We start from the raw sequence: 27110 nt of genomic DNA, 5'->3' as shown, positions 1-27110 counted from the left end.
CAAACACTCCCTTTAACGTGTACACAGTCCACCATCCACCAACCCCTTCTTATTCGCCCACATTTGCGTGCGAGGCCTCCACTTCTGTACAGGCACATCAGGCTACTAAGCAGTGTCCTTACACAGCATCGAAGACCCCACCCTCTTTTTTAGTCCGGACTTTGCCCACCCAGCAGACTAGTGGCCAATTTTGTCTGCTGCTAGGGGGCACCCAGTCGACTGGTAGCAGAGCTGAGATTAGAACGTGGAGAGGAGAATATCCTGCTGCACAACCTGGCACCTATGGATTAAATTTGGATGTTTAATCAGGTGGGTTTTTAGAAAATTTGTGGGCAGAGCTGCACTTAATTTCCATGCAATTACAAGCCTACTTTTGAAATGAATATCCCCAAAAATGAAATCTACTTAGAGATCCTGTCTAGCCCTATAAGATTAAAGGTTACGTGACACAGCATAATAAAGGATCACTTTTTAAGGGTGAGAAATAGAATAATGAAAATAGACAAGAAGCTTCCACAAGGCTGGCTGCTAATAGAGGGTAAGTACCACAGTGATGTAGATATACAATTCAAAATGACATTTACAGCTTCTATATATACACACAACAAACAGCAATATATACATACAACCTTCCCTGATCAGTTAAGGCCAAAGTGCAGTAAGTGTGTTAAAGCACACATCTTAAAGGCTGCTACACTCTATTTAAATGTTCACAGATTTGTTAATGCCATATGTGATTTTAGCATGACATACTATATTTTAATGGCTGGGCAAACAAAAAAGCAAAACATAAATGTTGTACATAGAATAAAACCTAAGCGAGCTTCTATTTGCTTAGGAAAAAATGCCCATAGCTTCAGCATCCAGTGTAATAAGCCAGAGGCAACTCAGGTTCATGATGTCCTGGTGGTGAGAAAAATCTGGACATCCATGTGGGCATCAGTGCAGAGGTCTGTCATTGGAGGCAAAAAGTGCATTGGCTCATGTACAGTAGCTCACTTGTTTAAGGTGTATAGAGAAAAAACTGTACAGGTAAGTCGGGAAGGCAGGAGCAGCGTGTGGTCAGAGCATACCAAAGCCCTCGCTGCCCTCACTGATGGCCAGCTTCAGCAGTTTGTGCAGCTCCTCGTAGGAGTCGTAGGTTGGGAGGCACAGCTGGTTAAAGCTGAAAAAGAACCATGAAAAGAGATACAGCTTAGCACAGTCAGAGCTGTGACCTGGGTTGCATATACGCATTATAAATAAAAGTATGTGGACACCTGACAACAATCTTCTTGGACAGCCCATTCCAGAACCCCAACCATCAACTTATAACATAAGTATTAAGCAGTAAGTTTCACAGCATTGTCATTTTACTACCACATTCCTTTTGTTAAATTGTATCCAGTTCCAAACTTAATAAACACTGTGTGTAAATTTAAAGGGTAAGCAGACTTGACATATATTAAATAAACAAAACAAAAATGGATAAAAACAGCCTCCTTATCCTGCACTAAGACTGTTAGAACAAGATGCACTTAATAATATACCATATACGTATATCCTTTGGATCTGAAAAAAATGCCCATTTCTATGTTTTATAAAGGAACTCGGGTGGTGCAGTGGTAAAACCCATTATGTAAAGCAGCCCACCACTGCTGAGATCTCAAGTTCAAATCTTAGCCTTGCTATCAGTTCCCCAGTCTTCTACACAGGTAGGGCTGCAACTATCGATTATTTTTGTAATCGAGTATTCTATCGATTATTCCAGCGATTAATCGAGTAATCGGATAAGAAATACCTTTGCTTTAACAAAGAGCAAAAACAAATACATATTAGATTAAATAAGACATGTTTCTTAAACCAAACTGTACATTTGTATTCTTGCATACAGGACAGTTTAACATTTTTTAAATGCTAAAATAAATAAATCAAAAATAAATCAATTTACTTTTAAAATGTAAACAGGCAACCTGAAACATCAGGTCATCAAGTCATAAATAATAATAAACAAAAATACATGAACATAAGCCTGTAATTTGTGCAACTTTCAAAACTCAAAGTTTCAGCTACAGCTCACGCAGAACATAAAGCTTTAATATTTTGTTGGGAGGTTTTGTGGTGTTTGTAGGGGGATAAAAATCTGTCAGGATTGTGTCTCTAGATGAGGTAGATCTGGTGTGTGTGTGTGTGTGTGTGTGTGTGTGTGTGTGTGTGTATGTATGTGTGTGTTTGCCTAAATCTTCATAAAAGCCTGTGGTGGTTGAAACGAAGTAAAGTCAGTAAACATGAGTAAAGTAAACACGACGCTCTGATGGTGTGGATGTTATACTGAGTTTTAGTTTTATCAGCTTAAAATGATCTCAGACTTTCTGTGGTTTTCTCTGTCCAGTCTCCTCCTGTTCGCTATTTTCTCTCTATATTTTGCAGTCCGCGCTATCAAATCTCGGCTGCGTCCTAAACTGATACGTTCAGTTCGCAGGAGCGGCGAACGTGTCCAAATACGTAGTGTTCATTAAACTGTCCGCAAAAAGAACCCGGATTAAGTCCTGTTAAGTTCTGTTTATGTTTAAGATATTTGGGACGCAGCCCTCAGATTCTTCACGTCACCTGCACACAGCGTTAAACACGCTGCGCAAAAGTGAAAGTCGTCCGTGTAAAACACCGTGAGCTGTATATGGTTGTGCGGATTAAACGATTCCTCGATGCAAAAAATTTGAATCGATGATTTTTAGTAATCGATTTACTCGAGGAATCGTTTCAGCCCTATACACAGGCATAACTCGCTGTGTTTGAGAGAGAGGGTGGAAGGGATTCATTATTGCCATTGCTGCTACAATTGCAGCAGACTGGTCAAAGACGCCTAAATCATTTATTTAGTGCAGATTAAAGTATAAACTCCAAAACTAATAATTGGGACAAGAGTGAGTGAGTGAGTAAACACTAGGGCAAAATCAGATTTCTCGTCAGATTTCTTTTCAGTGCTGTTGCAAAGACTTTCCCCAGATGTAACTGTCTTAAGAGACCAATACTGGCATGAAATCTGTAGAAATTTTTCAATCAGTAGAGGGTGAACTCACCAGGTGTGTGCGGTTGGCAGCGTGCTGTGTGTGGGCGCTGCTATAATCTGAAAGGAAGGGCAGAGTGTGTTGAAACCACCGGGGGGAAGCTGAGAGGAGCCGGTTGTGAATTGGAGGAGACGTGCAAGCTCTTCCTGAGTGAAGGAGGATACCACAGCCCAGAACCACTTCATCACCTAAATACACACACACACACACACACACACACACACACACACACACACACACACACACAGAGAGAGAAACACAAACACACACTGCATGAAGATCAGTTTATCGTAACAAAAGAATGCTTATGCAGCATAGATTAAAGCTCCAGTGCAAATTACAGCCCCTTTCACAAACAAAGCCTGGCATTACAAGGTTACCTTTGCGGATAAGGTTCAAGCTTTTACACTACGTTCAAACAGGCAGGGATTCTTTGCCTTTTGTCACCCAAATTTGAATCAGAATGCTTAAGCAAGGTAGAGCAATACTGTGGCTAAAACTCAGAGCACCTGTGACAAACCAAGTTATGAGAAAAAAGACCCAGAACAAGCCAGGGACGGCAACAAACAAGCGGCACCTCACCCAACCAATTGCTGAAAACTGCACTTAGTCTGGGTTCAAATGTGGGACTTGCTTTGGGCATTTCTAACTAATTATAATTAACCCCCTTAACGTGATGAACGTCTCGCGCACCACAGGTCCGTATATCAATTATGTAAACGAGTGCACACTTTGGAAGCTACAAAGAAGGGATTATGGTAATATTTAAAACCAGGCATCTCTACAGTTAACTGAACCTTGCATTTTTAAAAACAGATGCCAAGCTTTTGCCTAACAATTCAGTTCATATAAGTGTGATAATGTGTTTTAAAATAAAAAGTCTGTAAATACTGTATATCAACTAGGGCTGTCGAAGTTAACGCGATAATAACGCATTAACGCGATCTCAATTTAACACGATTAAAAAAAAGTGCGCCGTTAACGCAAATTCTATTTGGCCCTGCGAGTCATCCGTAGTTCATGTTGAGACTTGACCGTGCACGGCATCTCTCATTAAGTCAGCGTTTCTCAAAGTGTGGGGCGCCAACCCCTCCCCACACCACCCCCCCACCAGTGTAAAACCAACGTTTTAATGTCGGACTTGCCACCGGATTTTGTTTCATTTGCGGTTTGTTAACATAATGTAACCGAGCGTCGTAGTGATGCACTTGCTTAATAAAGAAATAAATACACGGTATATTCACAAGTTGTCGGGAGCAGAACACTTTTATTAGCTTCTTCTGTTACGTTACCGAATAGCGGACAGCTAGAGTCATCGCGTTAGCCAAGCATGCTATTCCATGAACTATGGAAGCCCCAAAGGGTCAAAACACACTCACTTCGTGTAGAAACGTCAATCAAACCATTGTCACGATACAACCACAGAAAAGTCTGTAACAATAACTACACCTTATCCCACCTAAAGCACCGCTGATCTACAATGTTTGCTGATGGAGAAATTTTAACCTACAATCTGACATATATACAAAGTCAAGGGTCTCTGCTGGATAGTATTACTGCCTAGTATGTGAGTGAATAAAACTCCCTTACAGTTTTCTCTTGTCCCAGCAGTTTTTAACATAAGTACATTTAGCATAAAATGTGTTCACCATTTTAATTGTAACATTTCACTTAAAAATCCTTGTTTTCTATAACATTTACACAGATTTTTTTTATTTTAACTATATGAAATTCTGAGATGAATCGCGATTAAATTTTTTTATCGTTTGACAGCCCTAATATCAACCCAAAATATCCATGTGGAATTCAATCTACAAAAAGTATGTTATATAAAACTGAAAAAACTATATTTTACATTACTGTGTAACAACAAATAAATCCCTATTTTCTAATCCACAGACATTAAGTCTCTTTTTTTATTTTCTGTTTAAGCATTTTCCCCATATTTTTCCCTTTAATCTAGTCTTATCTGATTACCCAATTTGTACTATCACCTCTACTGCTGCAGACAACCACTCCTAATATAGAAGAGCTGCAACTGTCACATGCCCCCTGCGACACATGTGCAGTACTGACTGCTTCACCTGCACGAAGAGAGTTCACATGGCACTCAGTATTGTGTGTGGAGAGTCATGCATTGATTTCCACTATCCCCTGTCTCACTGTGCAGGCACCATCAATCAGCCATCAGAGGCTGTAATTGTAGGATTTATGAAGAACGCTCTTTGGCAATCCCACCCACAGACGATCCAATCATCACCTGGCCTGCTGGTATGTTGGTAAGTTATACATTTGTGCCCAAATGAGCCAACAAGGTAACTACAAAAAGATAACTAGGTCTCTAGTTCTATTCTTTTATTTTCAGTAAGTTTCCTGGTTAATTTAGACTGTCTTGATTGGTAAATTATGACAATGACAAAGAGAGCGCCATAAAAGCCCATGAAAAATGTACCCATTACATATTACCCCACCTTTTCTCTGAAATGCCATGAGCCTCCAACAATAACAGCATGGGCTTTGAAATCCTGCACATTGATATCTCCAGTTCCACACATCAGCAACTGCGCACAGAAAATACATACATTAAAGTTTTACATGTTTACATAAAATGAATATTAAAGTACTTGGTGTAAAATACTTGCATCCTTGTATAATAATTCACTTATAGATTAAAGCAAGACAAATACCAAATGAGTGGTACCAGTGGGGCAGTGGTTAGTTTGTTTATTTATGAAGATTTTAACGTCATGTTTCACACTTTGGTTACATTCATGACAGGAACGATAGTTACTCATTACACAGGTTCACAAGTTTATATTGAACGCAGTCATGGACAATTTAGTGCCTCCAATTCACCTCATTTGCATGTCTATGGACTGTGGGAGGAAACCTGAGTTCCCGAAGGAAACCCACACGGACACGGGGAGAACATACAAACTCCACACAGAAAGGACCAGGACCGCCCCACCTGGGGATTGAACCCAGGACCTTCTTGCTGCGAGTCGACAGTGCTACCCACTTAGCCACCGTGCTGCCCGTGGGGCAGTGGTAGCTCAACGGTTAAGATACTGGGCTAGTAATCAAAAGGTTGCCGGTTCAAGCCCCACCACCACCAAGCTGCCACTGTTGGGCCCCTGAGCAAGGTCCTTAACCCCTTAAGTGCTCAAACTGTATCAGTCATAACTGTAAGTTGCTTTGGACAAAAGCGTCTGCTAAATGCTGCAAATGTAAAATGACTTACCTCCAACTCATTCTCATCAAATATGGCCAAAAGGTTCTCAGGAACAAGTTCATTCAGTCCTGAAAATGTCAAAACATCTTCGTTAGGTTGACTGACGATGCACCGAGGGAGTGGTGTTGTGTTTGAGCAGTTCTTACCTTTGAGGAAGTGCTCCACTTCTTCCCTCACCTGACTGGCTAGTCTATACTGAGCCAGTAGATTCAGGTAATGCATCTTATTTTCATTAGTCACAGCAATCTGAGCTCCACCAGATATCAGCTCCACCACCTGGACACATTAACCACTGTTCAAAGAACTGTATGCACATATTCTCGCCACACAAGATCACTCTAGTGTGCATTTCTGATTAGGCAGCAACCCTGATGCCCATTTATATTTGGGCTTGGGACACGCATTGAGAGTGCACCGACAAGCCCACCTCCCAAAGGCTAGGCTGTTCGGCCAACTCCCCTCAGATATCTGACCGGCCGATAGCACAGCTGAGATTCCAACCCCGGATCTCAGCGGTAGTGGGCTAGCACCCCACATACAGTGTATCACAAAAGTGAGTACACCCCTCACATTTCTGCAGATATTTAAGTATATCTTTTCATGGGACAACACTGACAAAATGACACTTTGACACAATGAAAAGTAGTCTGTGTGCAGCTTATATAACAGTGTACATTTATTCTTCCCTCAAAATAACTCAATATACAGCCATTAATGTTTAAACCACCGGCAACAAAAGTGAGTACACCCCTAAGAGACTACACCCCTAAATGTCCAAATTGAGCACTGCTTGTCATTTTCCCTCCAAAATGTCATGTGATTTGTTAGTGTTACTAGGTCTCAGGTGTGCATAGGGAGCAGGTGTGTTAAATTTAGTAGTACAGCTCTCACACTCTCTCATACTGGTCACTGAAAGTTCCAATATGGCACCTCATGGCAAAGAACTCTCTGAGGATCTTAAAAGACGAATTGTTGCGCTACATGAAGATGGCCAAGGCTACAAGAAGATTGCCAACACCCTGAAACTGAGCTGCAGCACAGTGGCCAAGATCATCCAGCGTTTTAAAAGAGCAGGGTCCACTCAGAACAGACCTCGCATTGGTCGTCCAAAGAAGCTGAGTGCACGTGCTCAGCGTCACATCCAACTGCTGTCTTTGAAAGATAGGCGCAGGAGTGCTGTCAGCATTGCTGCAGAGATTGAAAAGGTGGGGGGTCAGCCTGTCAGTGCTCAGACCATACGCCGCACACTACATCAAATTGGTCTGCATGGCTGTCACCCCAGAAGGAAGCCTCTTCTGAAGTCTCTACACAAGAAAGCCCGCAAACAGTTTGCTGAAGACATGTCAACAAAGGACATGGATTACTGGAACCATGTCCTATGGTCTGATGAGACCAAGATTAATTTGTTTGGTTCAGATGGTCTCAAGCATGTGTGGCGGCAATCAGGTGAGGAGTACAAAGATAAGTGTGTCATGCCTACAGTCAAGCATGGTGGTGGGAATGCCATGGTCTGGGGCTGCATGAGTGCAGCAGGTGTTGGGGAGTTACATTTCATTGAGGGACACATGAACTCCAATATGTACTGTGAAATACTGAAGCAGAGCATGATCCCCTCCCTCCGGAAACTGGGTCGCAGGGCAGTGTTCCAGCATGATAATGACCCCAAACACACCTCTAAGACGACCACTGCTTTATTGAAGAGGCTGAGGGTAAAGGTGATGGACTGGCCAAGCATGTCTCCAGACCTAAACCCAATAGAACATCTTTGGGGCATCCTCAAGCGGAAGGTGGAGGAGCGCAAAGTCTCGAATATCCGCCAGCTCCGTGATGTCGTCATGGAGGAGTGGAAAAGCATTCCAGTGGCAACCTGTGAAGCTCTGGTAAACTCCATGCCCAGGAGAGTTAAGGCAGTTCTGGGAAATAATGGTGGCCACACAAAATATTGACACTTCAGGAACTTTCACTAAGGGGTGTACTCACTTTTGTTGCCGGTGGTTTAGACATTAATGGCTGTATATTGAGTTATTTTGAGGGAAGAATACATTTACACTGTTATATAAGCTGCACACAGACTACTTTTCATTGTGTCAAAGTGTCATGTTGTCAGTGTTGCCCCATGAAAAGATATACTTAAATATCTGCAGAAATGTGAGGGGTGTACTCACTTTTGTGATACACTGTATCCTCAAATAACCTTACAATACAGTGACAAAGCAAACATATTTTTAACGTCCCTGCTGATACAGGTATTAGTGCAGCTGCAGTGAAATTCAACCCTTAAGAATACAATAATCTCATTTTTATATGAAAACATGATTGTATGTTTTTTCTAGGTTCCTGTGTTATTTTAGATGCTATCAAAGCAATTTTTGGTTGTGTGTGTGTGTGTTACCTTTTCCAGTTGTCCGGACTTGCTGTACTTCTCCTCAGCAAACACAAGGTCCATTTCGCTTACGTCATTATTTAAGACGAAGCAGACCTTTGTTTTGTAGAACTCCGGATCGTCCGTTTCAAAGTACTGCCGAAGCAAAGATAATTACAAATAGTCAGAGACTTGTTTGTTTGTTTATTAGGATTTTAACATCATGTTTTACACTTAGGTTACATTCATGACAGGAACAGTAGTTACTCATTACACAAGGTTCATCAGTTCACAAGGTTATATCAAACAGTCATGGACAATTTTGTATCTCCAATTCACCTCACTTGCATGTCTTTGGACTGTGGGAGGAAACCGGAGCTCCCGGAGTAAACCCACGCAGACAAGGGGAGACCATGCAAACTCCACAGAGAAAGGACCTGGACCTTCTTGCTGTGAAGCGACAGTGCTACAGTCAGAGACTTATTAATAATAATATTAATAAACTTTTAACCACTAGCTGTGTGCCAGCAAATGTACAGTATATGTGAATTCAATTGACTGCCACATGTAAATGCTAACAACCAGGGAATTGATAGTTCCATTTAGACAACATCTGGAATCAAATAACAAGTAACATTCTACTAAAGCTTCCTTTTAGTCACAGTGTTACACAGTGCTGTGAAGAAGTATTTACCCCTCACCTCATGTTTTAATATAAGATAAAGACGAAACCAGTAAACACAAACAGCTTTTAAATAAGCATTCCAATTATTGAAAATAAAGATTAAATCCATGCCAGCCTTGGCAGTAACAAATGCAATGAAATGTCTGCAATAACTCATGATGAGTCTGTCATCCCTGGTCCACTGGTCTTTGCAGACTTGTTTTAATTCAGCTACACTAGAGAGGTTTCGAACATGAACTGGCTGTTTAAAGTCTTGCCAAAAATCTCAATGGGATTCAGTAGGAAATGAATAGATTAGGAGATACGTGGGGGAAAAAAAATCAAGAAAAAGGTGAAACAATTAAATAAAATAGGTTATACACTGACCAGGAAAAACATTATAACCACTGACAGGTGCAGTGAATAACACTGATTATCTCTTCATCACGGCACCTGTTAGTGGGTGGGATATATTAGGCAGCAAGTGAACATTTTATCCTCAAAGTTGATGTGTTAGAAGCAGGAAAAATGGGCAAGCGTAAAGATTTGAGCGAGTCTGGCAAGGGCCAAATTGTGATGGCTAGACGACTGGGTCAGAGCATCTCCAAAACTGCAGCTCTTGTGGGGTGTTCCCGGTCTGCAGTGGTCAGTATCTATCAAAAGTGGTCCAAGGAAGGAACAGTGGTAAACCGGCGGGGTCATGGGCACTCATTGACGCACGTGGGGAGCGAAGGCTGGCCCGTGTGGTCCGATCCAACAGACAAGTTACTGTAGCTCAAACTGCTGAAGAAGTTAATGCTGGTTCTGATAGAAAGGTGTCAGAATACACAGTGTATCGCAGTTTGTTGCGTATGGGGCTGCATAGCCACAGACCAGTCAGGGTGCCCATGGGAAGAAGGCAAGCCGGTGGAGGCAGTGTGATGCTTTGGGCAATGTTCTGCTGGAAAACCTTGGGTCTTGCCATCCATGTGGATGTTACTTTGACACATACCACCTACCTAAGCATTGTTGCAGACCATGTACACCCTTTCATGGAAACGGTATTCCCTGATGGCTGTGGCCTCTTTCAGCATGATAATGCGCCCTGCCACAAATCAAAAATGCTTCAGGAATGGTTTGAGGAACACAACAACGAGTTTGAGGTGTTGCCTTGGCCTCCAAATTCCCCAGATCTCAATCCAATCGAGCATCTGTGGGATGTGCTGGACAAACAAGTCCGATCCATGGAGGCCCCAACTCACAACTTACAGGAGTTAAAGGATCTACTGCTGACATCTTGGTGCCAGATACCACAGCACACCTTCAGGGATCTAGTGGAATCCTTGCCTCAACGGGTCAGGGATGTTTCGGCAGCAAAAGGGGGACCAACACGATATTAGGAAGGTGGTCATGATGTTATGCCTGGTCGGTGTATTAGGCTATATTTAAATATTAAAAATCTTTATTAGATACAATAGTTAAATTAATAATGTATGCTTATATTCTAAGACTGATTCTAATCACTGGCTTTAAAAATGTTTTTAAAGAATATTTTAAAACTGGACTTTATCATGTTTAATATTTCATGACCTTTGGGGTTTTCCATTACTCATATAAGCCCTGTATAATTAAAAAATCCATGACTGTGTTGCTTAATAACATTTTTGGGAACAACACGGAGCTGTGAATCACCTTGTAGTTCATGCGCAGGCCGATGATCTGGGCGAGGAATGAGCGAGTGAACCTGGCTCGCACCAACTGCTTGTTGGCTCCTCCTAAAGCTGATTCATACAGGCACTTCCCCACCACACGTCCCGCGAACTCGTACATCTTCAGTCTCAGGTGAACAGGCCGCTCTGCGTTTGGGTGGACCTGCCATACAAACACACACAAATAATGAGTGCGACAATAAGTGCAATGATGTCTTCTATCATCACTCATATCGACTAATCCACTGTCACCTACAGTCATTTGCAATTGTTTAGACCTCCCTGGTCTAATTCTATGTTTTCATCATTTTCTAAGTGATATAACCCATCTCCTCCACAAATCAAAACGAAATGATTAAGGCATTTCATGCAAATTGTAGTGCTTAAATCTTTATCCTTTTTTGGCTGTTCCCATAAGGGGCCACCACAGCTGATCAGTCAACTCTATCCTGCTCTGTCCTGAATATTATCCCCTGTCACACCAATCATGAGCATCTATAAACCTCCTCTTTGGCCTTGTTCTCCTCTTCCTGCCTGGCAGCTCCATCCTCAGCACCCTTATTCCAATACAACTTTCATCCCTCCTCTGCACATGCCAAAACTACCACAGTCTCGCCTCCCTAGCTATGTCACTAAAACATCCTACCTGCATCCTACCTCCTCTTACAAAATCTTTTCTAATATTGTTCATCCTACAAGAATATGAGCATCTTCCTCCATCACCTCTAGCTTCCTCTACTGTGTTTTAGTCAGTGCCACTGCCTCCAAACCACACAACATAGAAGGCCTCACTACTGACTCCTAAACCTTTCCTTTTACCCTAGAATATATCCTTTTATCACATATACGCAACTATTTGTTACCTGTAGATAATGCAATAAATTATCACTGAGAAAATCAACAAATTATAGAACTGACCACAAAAGTTAAAACATTTACACAGAATTGTAAAGTTCACCACTCTACTACTTCATTATTCACATAAAATGAAACAGTTGTGGTAGATTGTATTAACAAATAAACAAGTGTAAAAATACATTGTCACTGAAATATACACGGATCAGCCATAACATTAAAACCACCTCCTTGTTTCTACACTCACTGTCCATTTTATCAGCTCCACTTACCATGTAGGAGCACTTTAAGGAGCACTGACTGTAATCAGTAGTCCAACTATTTCTCTACATACTATTTTTAGGCTGCTTTCACCCTGTTCTTCAATGGTAAGGACCCCAACAGGACCACCACAGAGCAGGTATTATTTAGATGGTGGATCATTCTCAGCACTGCAGTGACAATGACATGGTGGTGGTGTGTTAGTGTGTGTTGTGCTGGTATGAGTGGATCAGACACAGCAGCGCTGTTGGAGTTTATAAATACCTTGTCCACTCACTGTCCACTCTATTACACACTCCTACCTAGTTGGTCCACCTTGTAGATCAGAGACGATCGCTCATCTATTGCTGCTCATCTTCTAGACCTTCATCAGTGGTCAGAGGACACTGCCCAAGGGGCGCTGTTGGCTGGATGTTTTTGGTTGGTGGACTATTCTCAGTCCAGCAGTGACAGTGAGGTGTTTAAAAACTCCATCAGCGCAGCTGTGTCTAATCAACACATACCAGCACAACACACACTAACACACAACCACCATGTCAGTGTCAATGCAGTGCTGAGAATGATCCACCACCCAAATAATACCTACTCTGTATTATGGGGGATTCCTGACAATTAAAGAACAGCATAAAATGGGGCTAACAAAGCATGCAGACAAACAGATGAACTACAGTCAGTAATTGTAGAACTACAAAGTGCTTCTATATGCTAAGTGGAGCTGATAAAATGGACAGTGAGTGCAAAAACAAGGAGGTGGTTTTAATGTTATGGCTGATCAGTGCATGTTGAAGGTGTTGGAGGTTTGATGCATACCAGGCCCTGGTTGTTGTCGCTGAATCGTGTGAACAGCTGGTTATTGGTGTCAAACAAAGCCTTACAGACAAGTTCAAACCACTCACGCCTTGGCCCGCCCCAATCCAGAGCTAAAACAAACACATAGCAAACAATTCATACTTTGCAAGTAAATACAAACCATTTAAGTACTGAATAACTGTTTACATAAAACGGTTTCCTGCATTTTCACGTAGTTTTTTTAATGTATTTTTTAAAATATAAACACATTTAGAGTTTGATGCCTTTAACATTCTACAAAAAGTTTCATTTTTTAATTTTAATTCCTATGTTTAATAGTTTGGGTACTGAGGGCACTAAGTGTTGCAGTTCTGCAATTGTCCATTTTTGCTTGATACGAGACTATGATTCTCTTCTTGATCTTACACCATTCATTTTCAATAGGACACAGATCTGAACTGCAGGCAGGTCAGTCAAGCACACGCATCTTGTTTCTACGAAACCACGTTGTTGTAGCGAGTATAAAATGCGCCTGGCATTGTGTTGCTAAAATAATCATGGCCTTCACTTTTGTCTGTCTAAAATCCCAATATACAGTACATCTCAATGTCAATGGTATCTAGACATTTGCAAGTCACCCATGTCATACGCACTAATGCACCGTATACCATGATAGATGTCTTTTGCACTTTTTACTGATAACAGTCTGGATGGTCCTTTTCATTTTTGGCACAGAAAACCCCAAAACAAGCTGAACCAATAACTCATCTCACCAGAAAGAATTTTGAAAATGAACCAACATTTGCCAATGTTATGGGCAATGGTACAAAGATCCCTTATTTGACTCACAGTGTATAATCAGTAAATTGCAGGGGAAATGGCTATGATCAGATCAGAAGTAAAAATGTGCTAAGAAAAAGCACTAAGTAAAAATAGTGCTTCAAATTATTGAAGCACTATTAACCTGTAGTGATTTAAATTAATTTTAAAAATGCATTGTTTACTGATGATTAAACAGACCTTCTTCATCCTGGAACACCACCTCAAAGTGCTTACTCCAGTCTGACACAGAGAAGTTCCTGGTAGCCTTAAGAGACTGCAGGAAAAAAAAAAACCAGTCAGTCCTAGAGAACAGAATGTACCTGTAAAATTAAAGAGCATTAATAGCTAAGACACTGAAGTCAGGTCAGGTTACTTACTGAGTCAAGCATGGTGTGTCGGCTGATTTTCAGGCAGGTCTTGGTTCTAGGCTTTTTGGAATGAATGTGTCTGAGCTCTCGCTGGAAGAAGCTCACCTTGTCCTGAAATGTCTCTGAGCCTCCTAACATTCAGAATATAAATAATCAATAAGAGGATTTTGATAACAATGCATTTAGCTGATTCTGCTAAAAGCAATAAGAAGAAAAAGAACAAATTGAGCTTTTGCTTTCAGAAGAAGTCCAGCCAGACATTGTGGTGCTGGTACAGCTCAGCAATATTTGCAAAACCCCAACAAGGACCCCAACAAAATCAGAAAGTTTCAGCAATCCCTCTTTATTGAACACTGTTCTCATCTAGTCTCTTGTCATTTCAAGGCTGGACTCATGCACCTCCCTCCTGGCAGGTCTTTCCACTGTCAGACCCCAGATTCAAAATTCAGCGGCATTCCTAGTTGCCAAATCACCCCACTGATGTGCTCTTCACTGGCTTTCTGTAGCTTCCTACATTTCATTTAAATAATGCTGCTTGCGTACAAAGCCAAAAACTAACCAGCCCCCTCTGACGTGTGCAGGAGCCGACCGCTTCTTATTACCTGCATGAGGCGGGTTCATGTGGAGATCCATACCATGCATGGACGGTCATGCACCGACATCAATTTTCCCAGTCTCTGAGCAGGCGCCATCAATCAGCCAGCAGAGGCCACAGATGCAGCAACAATAAGAAACCCCCTCATCCAGCCCTCCCTCAGACATAGCCAATCATGTTTGTGTAGGCGCCTAGCAGGCCGATAACACAACTAAGATTTGATCCCAGCAGTGGTGGGCTGCTATGCTTTACCACTGCACCACCTAAGAGCCCATAGCAGCAGTGATAAGTGAACAGCAACACCACAGATGAGAATAATAAGCTTTATGTATTATTTTAATCCAACTCACCAATGTTCTTGTGCAGGAAGCGAATAAATGTGGCTGCCATTATGTTCCTGTCCTTGCAGCTCAGTTCTACCGGAGGCTGGATCCCATCATCCACCACCAGTGTCAGGTACTTATGGACTGGGTCAGGGCCATGGTATGTGAACTAGCAGGAAACGAGTAATACATTATTCAACATTAAAAACTGGTATTTTATAATAAGGTTGAACAAATGATTGAACATTTGCAACACTAATTAGCACCTGATGCCCATCACTACAGAACATTGTCTTAAAGTTGCATACTACAAAAGCTTTGCTTAATAGTTGTTAAATATTGATATTATTGTTTATGGGGACAAATGTTCTGCACAATGTTCCATAAATTTTATGTATTACAATCAGGTGCAACAGTAAAACATCAGATTTTAATTTAAGCTTAAACAAGTACCTTCGTTCCTGGACACACCCGGAAAGTGAAAAGGCGCCATGGAATAATCTTTAGGTAAAATTCCTTCACAGAGAGTTGCTGTAACAGAGCATATCAAGTAAATAAGAAATAAAACAATACTGTACGTGACTTTGCTCACCGCTCATTTTCTATAACTAGGGTCCTACTAAATTCACATGCTAAATTTCACGGACCTCGTTTTATAAAAATCAGAGATTTCATGGATTTTTACAGAAAAGTGACAAATTTCATGGCAGTCATTAAATTACACTCATAACGTGGATGATAAAATAAATGGAAGCTACAATACACAGAGTAGCCCACCTTAATAGTTTAATGTAAACCTAGAACATCCAGCTATGGTCTCAAAGATGAAAATTCTCATCCATGTTTTGACAAACCCCCGTGAGTAGTGTTTTAGCTGCTTTAGACTTTAATATCTGAAACATTTTGACTAACCGATTGCTAAACGAATTGCTGTAGGATTGCTAGGACCGCCCCATACTGCGAATTAACCAGTGAATGTGAGGCACTTAAACACTACATAAATGAAAAATGTTAAATTGCTAAACACAATCCTTACATGTTAAATTTCACAGCAAATTGTATATTACAGGGTTTGTGATGCGATTTTCATGGCTGCGAATTAGGTAGGGCCTCATGTATCACATACCTTTGGTGATATATAGCAGTAGACCTTTTTTGGCTTCTTGACCTTCTCCGGTTGGCCCTCTACTGGAGAGTCGTGCTCTTCCTCATCATCGCCCATGGAGGGCCGTCGAGGTGGAGACAGCAGAGAGGATGCTGGGAGATGCCAAGTGGAGGTGCAGTAGTTGCCTGTGCTATAGAGGTAGGCCTCAAAATAGATACTAATGCCTGGGGTGGAGACGTTCTTCTCCACACAGCTCTTCTCAGTCTCTGAAATACAATAAACCGGTGAATACAGAGGTGAGGAGTGTAAGTGGCAATGCAAACAAACATTTTTGTTTGTTTATTTGGTTTTTCTAACGCCTTGTTTACTCTGTTGAGTTATTTCAAGGCAGGACCGGTTATTTGAGTACTCGAGTATTTTAGACTCTTATTGAGTATTTAGACTATTTGGTGGGGTCAGGTGAATCAGATTTCATTCTTGAAAAGTGTCTACAATTAATTTATCCTTGACATAGGACTAGGACACTAGAAACGACCATGGAGAAACCAGAAGATGGCAGTTCACAGAGGCTCGGCATCCAGTCTGATGGAGCTTCAAAAGATCTGCCATGAAGAATGGAGTAAAGTGCCTAAATTCAGGTATGCAAAACTTGTAGAGCTATATCCAAGAAGTTTTTGTTGTTTGTTTTTGTTTATTGCCATTCCAGCTCAATTTGGCTATGTACATGGCATTAGATGTGGGTTTAAGTCAAATATATCCAAGAAGACCTGCAGCTCTAATTGCTGCAAGGGCAAGAGGATCTGAAAACGTTCTGAATCCACTGTATGTGCAATGCTAACTACAAACTGTTTAAGAAGAGTTTAAATCAAATCAAATCAAGGTTTATTTGTCACATACATAGTCATACACGGTACAACTGGCAGTGAAATGCTTTTGTGACTACGTAGCCACAGAGTTTACTGAATAAGCACATGTTTTGTTTATCTTCTCTTAGGATATTGCCAATTGCCACACAAGCAAGAGTCTACCATAATACACAATTACCATCAACTGTAACCATTTCTTGGCCAAAGCCCTGTGTTCAAATGTATCCCAGTAGAACCAGACCAGCAGCGACCCTGACCAGGATCAAGCAGCTGATGAAAATGAATCTCTAATGCATCACTAATAAATGCAGCCCAATGTAAGACACATAAAATAACAATTTTACTCACCACTTAGCACAATGATATCAAACTCTCCATTGCTGAGTGGCTGCTCCCTGTACGTAATGCGAGCCCTGAAGCAGCCCTTCTTCTTTAGAGTGAGCTTCAGAAGAACCTGACACTGAGGCTTATTACATGACACAGTTATACTGTAGTAATCTTCAGAACTGTCCTCCTCCACTGTTCCCAGCTAACAAAGACAATTCAGAACCAGAACGTCAATACACATTTATATCCGTGTTATTTTAGCCATTTAAACAAGTCAAACAAGCTTATTGTCAGGTGATCTCTTTAGCTATAAGCCACTGTTCTGAGAAGGCTTTAAAAAACTAATGACTAGCTCATCAGTGAACTGTTTACTGTTAAAAGTCTTAAGCACTGTTACACTGTTGTTTGTATGTTATTATGGTATTAGTCTTACTGGGTTAATATGCACACTGTAGTTGACTTCATCCACAAGTGAGACAGAGTTACTGGTAGGGTTGCCGTACTCATCCCGAGGCTCAATCTGCAGAGTGTGTTGTTGACCGTAGGTTAGCACCAGAGTGGAAAAGTGGTACGCAATCTTTGTTTTGGAAGGCACCACCGTCCCTGTGTGCACAAACGTAATTTAAAATGCAGCAATCAATTATTTTTATTCCATTTATACGTTTGCATCTGTACTGCTCCCAATACTGTCATATCCAATTACCCAACGGTATATCTCCCAATCTAGTCATATCCAATTATCCACCTGTATTTCTCCCAATCTAGTCATATCCAATAACCCAGCAGGCATATATACATAAAAAACAGTATGTTATGAATGTATAAAATATGTGCAGTACGTCATAATCTGTGATGATGATGAAAGACATGAGGACAACACAACATGTTCAAAGCTTTTCTCACCTGGTTGAAATATCTTATAATAGGGGCTGTAAGCCACATTAAGGCCTCCCAGTTTGACAGCCACCTCGTAGCGGCCAGCCTTGCGCACAGTGAAGGTCACTTTTACTACGTTGGACTCGGGCTCCTGCAGCACTTCCTGGGTGACAGGAATGTCTAGAGCCAGCTCAATATGTGTAATGTTCACCTTTAAACCCACGGGCCTGTGGGCTGGAAAAGGCTGGCCATTCTTATAGAAGAGCTACAGTGAAGAACACAAATTAAAATTAGCCAATAGTAGCTGAGGATTTAATCAAGCACAAAATGAATTTTTTTGCTACATGACCACTTAAGTATTTTGACAGGCCTCCATGTATTCTTTATCCTTTTTCGTTTGATTTGGGTCTGGATTAACATCTAGCCTAATGCTATATCCACATGATACGCACGAAAAACTGCTTTTGTGCTGGCTATGCTATGGTTTCCTATGGAGTAAGGGGATAATATAGGGGATTTTTTTAAGCTTGCCACTTACTGGCTAGCTAAACAGAAAGCGGTTTTGCCACGTGTCATACATAAGGCTTAAACGCTCCTGTTAGTCTCAATATACACCCTGCCTTACAGTAAATGAAGTGCAAGATGCTGTCATGTGAATGCAGCCTAATATAATATGCAAAAAATAAAGCAGATTTTATAGGGGCCTATTTATAAATGCCAGATTTTACAATGACTATTTTTTCAGCAGAAAAAGTAAATACTGGAAACCTTAAAATATGATATGAAAGTGACATTGCTTTGATCTAATTTACGCTGTTTAAGATAAAAAAAAATCTGCCACCAGGTCTCTAAAAAGAAAAACATTTCACTGTCATCCAGCAACTGTAAGTTCAGGCCCAGGAGACCTTGACAGCAAACCCGACAGCAGCCAATTGCTTGGTTTATGTATAAAAGGGGTATTTCAGACCCAAATAAGATTCCATGCACATTAAAGACTTAATGCAAGTACTACACTTGTAAAGGGTTACGAGTTAATATAATATTAATTATATAAATAAAACACAAAACATTTGGATGCTGTGTAGATACAGTGGGGTCAAAAAGTATTTAGTCAGCCACTGATTGTGCAAGTTCTCCTACTTAGAAAGATGAGAGAGGTCTGTAATTTTCATCATAGGTACACTTCAACTATGAGAGACAAAATGACAAAAAAAAAATCCAGGAAATCACATTGTAGGATTTTTAAAGAATTTATTTGTAAATTATGGAGGAAAATAAGTATTTGGTCAATAACAAACAAGCAAGATTTCTGGCTCTCACAGACTGTAACTTATTCTTTAAGAAGCTCTTCTGTCCTCCACTCGTTACCTGTATTAATGGCGCCTGTTTGACCTCGTTCTCTGTATAAAAGACACCTGTCCACAGCCTCAAACAGTCAGACTCCAAACTCAACCATGGCCAAGACCAAAGAGCTGTCGAAGGACACCAGGAAGAAAATTGTAGACCTGCACCAGGCTGGGAAGAGTGAATCTACAATAGGCAAGCAGGTTGGTGTGAATAAATCAACTGTGGGAGCAATTGTAAGAAAATGGAAGACATACAAGACCATTGATAATCTCCCTTGGGGTCAAGATCTCATCCCGTGGGGTCAAAATGATCATGAGAACGGTGAGCAAAAATCCCAGAACTACACAGAGGGACCCGATGAATGACCTGCAGAGAGCTGGGACCAAAGTAACAAAGGCTACCATCAGTAACACACTACGCCGAGAGGGACTCAAATCCTGCAGTGCCATTCGTGTCCCCCTGCTTAAGCCAGTACATGTCCAGGCCCGTCTGAAGTTTGCCAGAGAGCATATGGATGATCCAGAAGAGGATTGGGAGAATATCATGTCTTCAGATGAAACCAAAATGGAACTTTTTGGTAAAAACTCAACTTGTCGTGTTTGGAGGAAGAAGAAAAACCCAAGAACACCATACCTACTGTGAAGCATGGGGGTGGAAACATCATGCTTTGGGGCTGTTTTTCTGCAAAGGGGACAGGACGACTGATCCGTGTTAAGGGAAGAATGAACGGGGCCATGTATCGTGAGATTTTAAGCCAAAACCTCCTTCCATCAGTGAGAGCATTGAAGATGGAACGTGGCTGGGTCTTCCAGCATGACAATGATCCCAAACACACCGCTCGAGCAACGAAGGAGTGGCTCCGTAAAAAGCATTTCAAGGTCCTGGAGTGGCCTAGCCAGTCTCCAGACCTCAACCCCATAGAAAATTTGTGGAGTCCGTGTTGCCCAGCGACAGCCCCAAAACATCACTGCTCTAGAGGAGATCTGCATGGAGGAATGGGCCAAAATACCAGTTACAGTGTGTGCAAACCTGGTGAAGACTTACAGGAAACGTTTCACCTCCGTCATTGCCAGCAAAGGTTATGTTACAAAGTATTGAGTTGAACTTTTGTTATTGATCAAATACTTATTTTCCACCATAATTTACAAATAAATTCTTTAAAAATGCTACAATGTGATTTCCTGGATTTTTTTCTTCTCATTTTGTCTCTCATAGTTGAAGTGTACCTATGATGAAAATTACAGACCTCTCTCATCTTTCTAAGTAGGAGAACCTGCACAATCAGTGGCTGACTAAATACTTTTTGGCCCCACTGTATGAAGCATATCAAAACACAACAATTCATTTATGTCTCACAGCATTTGACATAACAACAATGTGCACGTTTGCAGTGTTATGGATACCTGCACGCGAAAGCTCATGGTCTGGCCCACTTCCTGCGGCTCCTTCCAGTCCCAGGAGACTTTGCAGGAGCGTGGGTCCAGGTAGTTCCCTCGTACATAGTCATAAATGCTACGGTCGCCTCTACGTCCAGGGTCCTCATTCTGAAGGAAACTGACCACTCGTGCTGCAAGCTCACATAGGAACTTGATGGTAAAGACGAATGCGATGATGGAAACAGTTATTCCACCTACAAGAAGAGAAAGCATTAGGAACCTGGTTCTTCATAAACAGTTAAACATGAACCGGTAATCAAAGTGCCACCTAACTGAGCTAGATTTTCATTATTTTTTTTAAATAACTGGATAGAAATCAACATACTGACGCTACCACATCCTGAGTTTTAGTCTGATTAACACACCACTACTTCTTTACAGTTTACATAAAACATGACCTTATGAACTGTTTAATCTATGTAAATGTCTAGCGCCCGCCACCACAGAGATCCAATCTCAGCTGAGCTATCGACTTTGTTGGGAGCCTACACAGACACTCAATTGGCTGTGTGTCTGTAGAGAAAGTGATAATGATTGAGCAGGGATGCCGCAGTCACTGGCGTGGCTGATTGCAAATGACATTGTGTGGCTCTCTGTACGCAATACTGCTGTCTGTAAGACCCGCCTTTGACAGGTAAAAAAAAAAAAGCAGTCGGTGGCTGATCGCATGTCGACTGGGCATGTTAGGCCAAGTTCACACTACACGACTTTCCAAGTCGTCAGGTCGCTGTACAGTTCACACTACACGACTGGATCTCTTGTAATCGGGAGTCTTTCAAGTCGGTGTGGCTTTCACACTGCACGACTGATCGGCGATACGGGGTTTAAAACTACACGATCTATCACCAATTGGAATCACAGGTTAGCTTTTCTGCTCTCCCAAACTACGTTTTGTCATGAAAACAAACGTGAAAAGTGACGAGAGGTTTAATAATACCATGTCCAAAAATGCACCTCAACAAGTAGAGTGTGATCAAAGCTTGTGTGTGTGCCTATGTATTCTTTTTTTTTTTTTTTAATGCATTTTCTCCCCTTTTTCTCCCCTTTTTAGCGCGTCCAATTGCCCAATTGCATCATGCTTCCTCTCCGTCTATGCCGATCCCTGCTCTGACCGAGGAGATCGAAGCTAACCCACGCCCCCTCCGACACGTGGGCAGCAAGCCATATGCATTTTATCACCCACACATTGACGAGTGTTGTGCCAACTAGCGTTGTGTATGGAGAGACACACCCTAAGAGCACTCTTTCCTCATCTCTGTGTAGGCGCCTCTAATCAGCCAGCAGAGGTCGTAATTGCACCAATCTGACAGAGAGAGACCCATATCCGGCTTAGTCCCGCCAATCTGGACAACATGCCAATTGTTGTTCATGTGACCGCTCAGCCTCAGCCGACAAGGCAAAGCTAAGAATCGATATGACGTATTCAAGATCCCAGTGATCTGATCGAGATCTGAGTGGCCGTGCCGATGTATTCTGATAGAAACTATATTATCCCCCTCACCACACTCATTGCCAGTCACAACCGACTGATCCAGATATTTTACATGCTAGATATCTCTCTATGCAGACAAATGATCCAGTGTGGAGACTGCTAATGGGAGCATCCAAAAGCAATAATCATCATGAATAATTTTTTGTAGCAACTAAAGAACACAAAACTTACCAATCACGTAAAACATGAGGTCCCTTATCAGAAAGCACAGTGCAACCGTACAGCCGAATATCAGCGCTCCAGCTGAAAGACGAAAGCACACAGACATTATCTTGTGTGAGCTAATTTAAAACAAAACCAAAACAGATTATAGACTCTTACTCGGGCCTCATTTGTCTTACAAATGATTAACTAGCTCTAAGATGTTACACAGGCTCTTTCTGTTTTTTAATACTAAAACGATGCGATGGACTTTGTATGTCAATAAAATGACATAAAAAGGCTACTAGCACACTTTTAAGAAGACAATGGGTGTAACCAGCTTGAATCGACAGCACTGGCTATAAAGAACAACCATAAATGCATTTTATGGTTGCAAGAACAACCATAAATGAACAAAGCGACCTTACATAATTTCTCTAAGATGCACCCTTACAAAATGAAAGTGAATGGATGTGTTTAGTAAAGTGATTAGAAACGCTTTAAAGGATTTGTAACACTGAGGTTTTGAAAGACTGCTTTGAGGCATGTATTAAATTGTCCAAGTCACCTAATTTTAGCAAATGAAGCCTCAGTGTTTGAAATGTTTGGAAGATATGGTACTTTGACTGTAGAGGGTTGAGCTGAACAAAAAAGTGTCAAATTAGTGGTATATATACTGATTGTCAATAAACGCTCATTATCTTAAGAACACATTATTTAAAGTTGATTTATTTATCAGAATTTTTATTTTATTTATTAGGATTTTAACATCATGTTTTACACACTTTGGTTACGTTCATGACAGAAACGAAAGCTACTCGTTACACTCAGTTCACAAGTTCTATATTAAACACATGGACAGTTTAGTATCTCCGATTAACCGCAGGTTAGTCTTTGTACTGTGAAAAGAAACTGGAGCTCCCAGAGGAAACCCACACAGACACGGGGAGAACATGCAAACTTCACACAGAAAGACCCGGACCGCTCCACCTGGGAATTGAACCCAGGACCTTCTTGATGTGAGGTGACAGTGCTACCGACCGAGCCACCCATTATTTAAAGTTAACAAATTCTGAAATATGTTTGGTCATCATTGGCTATCTACACGCAAATCTGTCACTTCCTTTTGTTAGAAAAACTTCAGCAGCTTTTGACAAACTCAGAACTCAGAGCTGTTTCTTAAGATAATGAGCAAATTGTTTGACCACTGATTGACTAGATCATGGCACCTGGGTTTCCTCTCACCTCCTAAAACATGTCAGTAAGACTGGCTAATGTATATTGCTCATATAAATGTGAGTGTTAAATGTCCTAAGATAGACCAGCATCCTGTCCTTTGTGTCCTGCCTTGATTCCAGTGATTTTAGACATATTTTAGGAAATTTCATTAAGTTCTGTTTAGCTGTAGGGGTTTGTTGTATTTGGTTTCCATCGTTTTCCTCACGCTGTTAGCCTGCAATGTTTTGAGCACTTTGAATAGTACATTGTTTCTAAATGATTGGTTAAATTAGTTTATACCATTGGCAGTATAAAAAGCTAACAAAGAACAAACACGCATTCTTAATGTTGGAATGTATCAACCTTACGTAACGTCTTACTTAAATAATAATTCCCTTACCAAATTACATTTAATGGCTGTGCTTAAGAGAGTCAGTCGAAACATGCTGAAACATTTGCCATATTAATGTTTTGCAACAGTGCTTAGAGGCATGTACCAAAATGTCCATGGCACATTATTTCAGCCTCATTACGTAATAGTTTAATCCAGACAGAAACCAGTGGTAACCACATTTATTTTTGGTAAATCATCTATAATGCCTTCTCAGATATTCTAGAATATTCAGTAATTAGATAGATGGATGGATGGATAGATAGATGCTTTATTTATCCCGAGGGAAATTATTGGCCTCTGGTAGTTGAGCAAGCAAATGATGAGAAACGAACAAAAATAAAGTAAGTAAGGTGTAGCAAATGTACAACCTGCATATATACAATATACACCGATCAGCCATAACATTAAAACCACCTCCTTGTTTCTACACTCACTGTCTATTTTATCAGCTCCACTTACCATATAAAAGCACTTTGTAGTTCTACAATTACTGACTGTAGTCCATCTGTTTCTTTGCATTCTTTGTTAGCCCCCTTTCATGCTGTTCTTCAATGGTCAGGACTCTCTCAGGACCACTACAGAGCAGGTATTATTTAGGTGGTGGATCATTCTCAGTACTGCAGTGACACTGACATGGTGGTGGTGTGTTAGTGTGTGCTGTGCTGGTATGAGTGGATAAGACACAGCAATGCTGATGGTTTTTAAACACCTCACTGGCCCTGCTGGACTGAGAATAGTCCACCAACCTAAAAAAATATCCAGTCAACAGCACGCCGTGGGCAGCATCATGTGACCACTGATGAAGGTCTATAAAATGACCAACTCAAACAGCAGCAATAGATGAGCGATCGTCTCTGACTTTACATCTACAAGGTGGACCAACTAGGTTTGAGTGTCTAATAGAGTGGACAGTGAGTGGACACGGTATTTAAAAACTCCAGCAGCGCTGCTGTGTCTGATCCACTCATACCAGCACAACACACACTAACACACCACCACCATGTCAGTGTCACTGCAGTGCTGAGAATCATTCACCACCTAAATAATACTGCTCTGTGGGGGTCCTGACCATTGAAGAACAGGGTGAAAGCAGGCTAAAAAAGTATGTAGAGAAATAGATGGACTACAGTCAGTAATTGTAGAACTACTAAGTGCTTCTATATGGTAAGTGGAGCTGATGAAATCGAGTGTAGAAACAAAGAGGTGGTTTTAATGTTATAGCTGATCAGTGTACAATATGCAAAAAAGTATGTGCAAATTGTGCATCTGGTATAATAATAATGATAATAGGAGCAGTAGTGTATCTATTCTTATCGCAATACAGAAGGCCTTCAGTTTTCACAATGAGTGTGAGACACTGCGGCTTCTGACATTTGGCCTCCTCAGAGAAGATGACTTTAAACTTCATTAACAAAAACAATTCACACATTCAAGACTACCTACCTATGTGCCATGCAGTAAATGTTAATTTTACAGGACTTACCAATGGACCACTTTTCATTGAGGCGCCTGTCAGCAAGGCTGTGCACCAGCTGGATCTCGTAGTCCTGGTCTCTGCTGGCCCTGGATGCTTGGAGGACCTTTACACCTGTTGAGAGCTTGATGTAGTCCTCGTAGTAATAACCCCAGGCTGCCAGAGAGAGCTGAAGCTGGCTGTCGAACTGCGCTAGGTCATCCAGATTCCTGCATCCCAGGGCCTTCAGACTGTATAAACAGAGGGTGGTAAAAATGAATTCTAACTCTAATTCTAATTCTTTCATTATAGGCCTAAAGTATGTGGACATCTGACCATGAGCTTGCTGGAAATCTCTAATTTGGCCATGCTTTCCACAAGATGTGAGTCTGTCTGAGGGAGTTTGCACTCATTCAGTCAAAAGATGTTGAACAGAAAGACCTGGCTGGCCATCGTCATTCCATTTCACCTCAAAAGTGTTCAATAGGCTTACAGCCAAGGCTTTGTTGGGCTTCCTCAGACTAGAGCCACAAATTTGGAAGCAGAACATTAATTCTGTACTTCCGTTAGCAATGGTTGTGTCTGAAACATCTGAGCTCATGAATTTCATTCAGATTATCCTTTAGGCCAATCAAAGAGAGTGGGGTCACTTAAGTCTGGTTCCTCTCAAGGTGTCTTCCTTGTAATTTTAGGGGAGTTCGGCCCTTGGATTTGGGCCGGGATTCTGTAAAGTTGCTTTGAGACTATGTCTATTATAAAAAGTGCTATACAAATAAACTTTACAAATTGATACATGCTTTACCCACAAAATTCTCAAAGCAACAGACTGCATGACAAGCTCGTATTTATTTATCCAACCATGATTAGCTTGAAATATTTTACTTAATTTTGTTATACACTGATCAGCCATAACATTAAAACCACCTCCTTGTTTCAACACTCACTGTCCATTTTATCAGCTCCACTTACCATATAGAAGCACTTTGTAGTTCTACAATTACTAACTGTAGTCTATCTGTTTCTCTACATACTTTTTAGCCTGTTCTTCAACATTTACGTTTTCTGCATTTCTTCAATGGTCAGGGGTGGTGTATTTGGGTGGTGGATCATTCTAAGCACTGCAGTGACAATGACATGGTGGTGGTGTGTTAGTGTGTGTTGTGCTGGTATGAGTGGATAAGACACAGCAGCGCTGCTTGTAGATGTAAAGTCAGAGACGATCGAAGTTGGTCATCTTCTAGACCTTCATCAGTTGTCACAGGACGCTGCCCACGGGGCGCTGTTGGCTGGATATATTTTTGGTTGGTGGACTATTCTCAGTCCAGCAGGGACAGTGAGGTGTTTAAAAACTCCAGCAGTGCTACTGTGTCTTATCCACTCATACCTGCACAACACACACTAACACACCACCACCATGTCAGTGTCACTGCAGTGCTGAGAATGATCCAC

At 41.3% G+C, this 27110-nt stretch overlaps 1 protein-coding gene across 2 annotated transcripts in view; it reads right to left on the bottom strand.

The window, feature by feature from the left end:
- Positions 1 to 457: 457 nt before the first annotated feature.
- The window catches only part of arel1 (apoptosis resistant E3 ubiquitin protein ligase 1), a 32444-nt gene continuing 5791 nt past the window's right edge, over positions 458 to 27110 (bottom strand). Inside the window, exons 4-23 of one of the 2 annotated variants that reach the window (XM_063006980.1) lie at positions 25692 to 25912; positions 22627 to 22698; positions 20931 to 21157; positions 18208 to 18445; positions 17738 to 17907; positions 17326 to 17506; positions 16133 to 16377; positions 15460 to 15537; positions 15034 to 15175; positions 14098 to 14219; positions 13919 to 13994; positions 12920 to 13029; positions 10977 to 11156; positions 8672 to 8797; positions 6426 to 6555; positions 6289 to 6347; positions 5519 to 5608; positions 3060 to 3235; positions 1260 to 1307; positions 1153 to 1165 (exon numbers count right to left, since the gene is read on the bottom strand). In XM_063006980.1, coding sequence (XP_062863050.1) covers positions 1304 to 1307; positions 3060 to 3235; positions 5519 to 5608; positions 6289 to 6347; positions 6426 to 6555; positions 8672 to 8797; positions 10977 to 11156; positions 12920 to 13029; positions 13919 to 13994; positions 14098 to 14219; positions 15034 to 15175; positions 15460 to 15537; positions 16133 to 16377; positions 17326 to 17506; positions 17738 to 17907; positions 18208 to 18445; positions 20931 to 21157; positions 22627 to 22698; positions 25692 to 25912 — 2647 coding nt within the window. In that variant the 3' untranslated portion in view covers positions 1153 to 1165; positions 1260 to 1303. Of the gene's footprint in view, positions 1166 to 1259; positions 1308 to 3059; positions 3236 to 5518; positions 5609 to 6288; positions 6348 to 6425; positions 6556 to 8671; positions 8798 to 10976; positions 11157 to 12919; positions 13030 to 13918; positions 13995 to 14097; positions 14220 to 15033; positions 15176 to 15459; positions 15538 to 16132; positions 16378 to 17325; positions 17507 to 17737; positions 17908 to 18207; positions 18446 to 20930; positions 21158 to 22626; positions 22699 to 25691; positions 25913 to 27110 lie in introns of both variants that reach the window. The other variant, XM_063006979.1, reaches the window with a different exon arrangement.

Source organism: Trichomycterus rosablanca, chromosome 13 (genome assembly GCF_030014385.1).
Source record: "Trichomycterus rosablanca isolate fTriRos1 chromosome 13, fTriRos1.hap1, whole genome shotgun sequence".
In the NCBI taxonomy this organism is placed as follows: Eukaryota; Metazoa; Chordata; class Actinopteri; order Siluriformes; family Trichomycteridae; genus Trichomycterus; species Trichomycterus rosablanca.
This window is presented reverse-complemented; position numbering and strand designations above follow the sequence as displayed.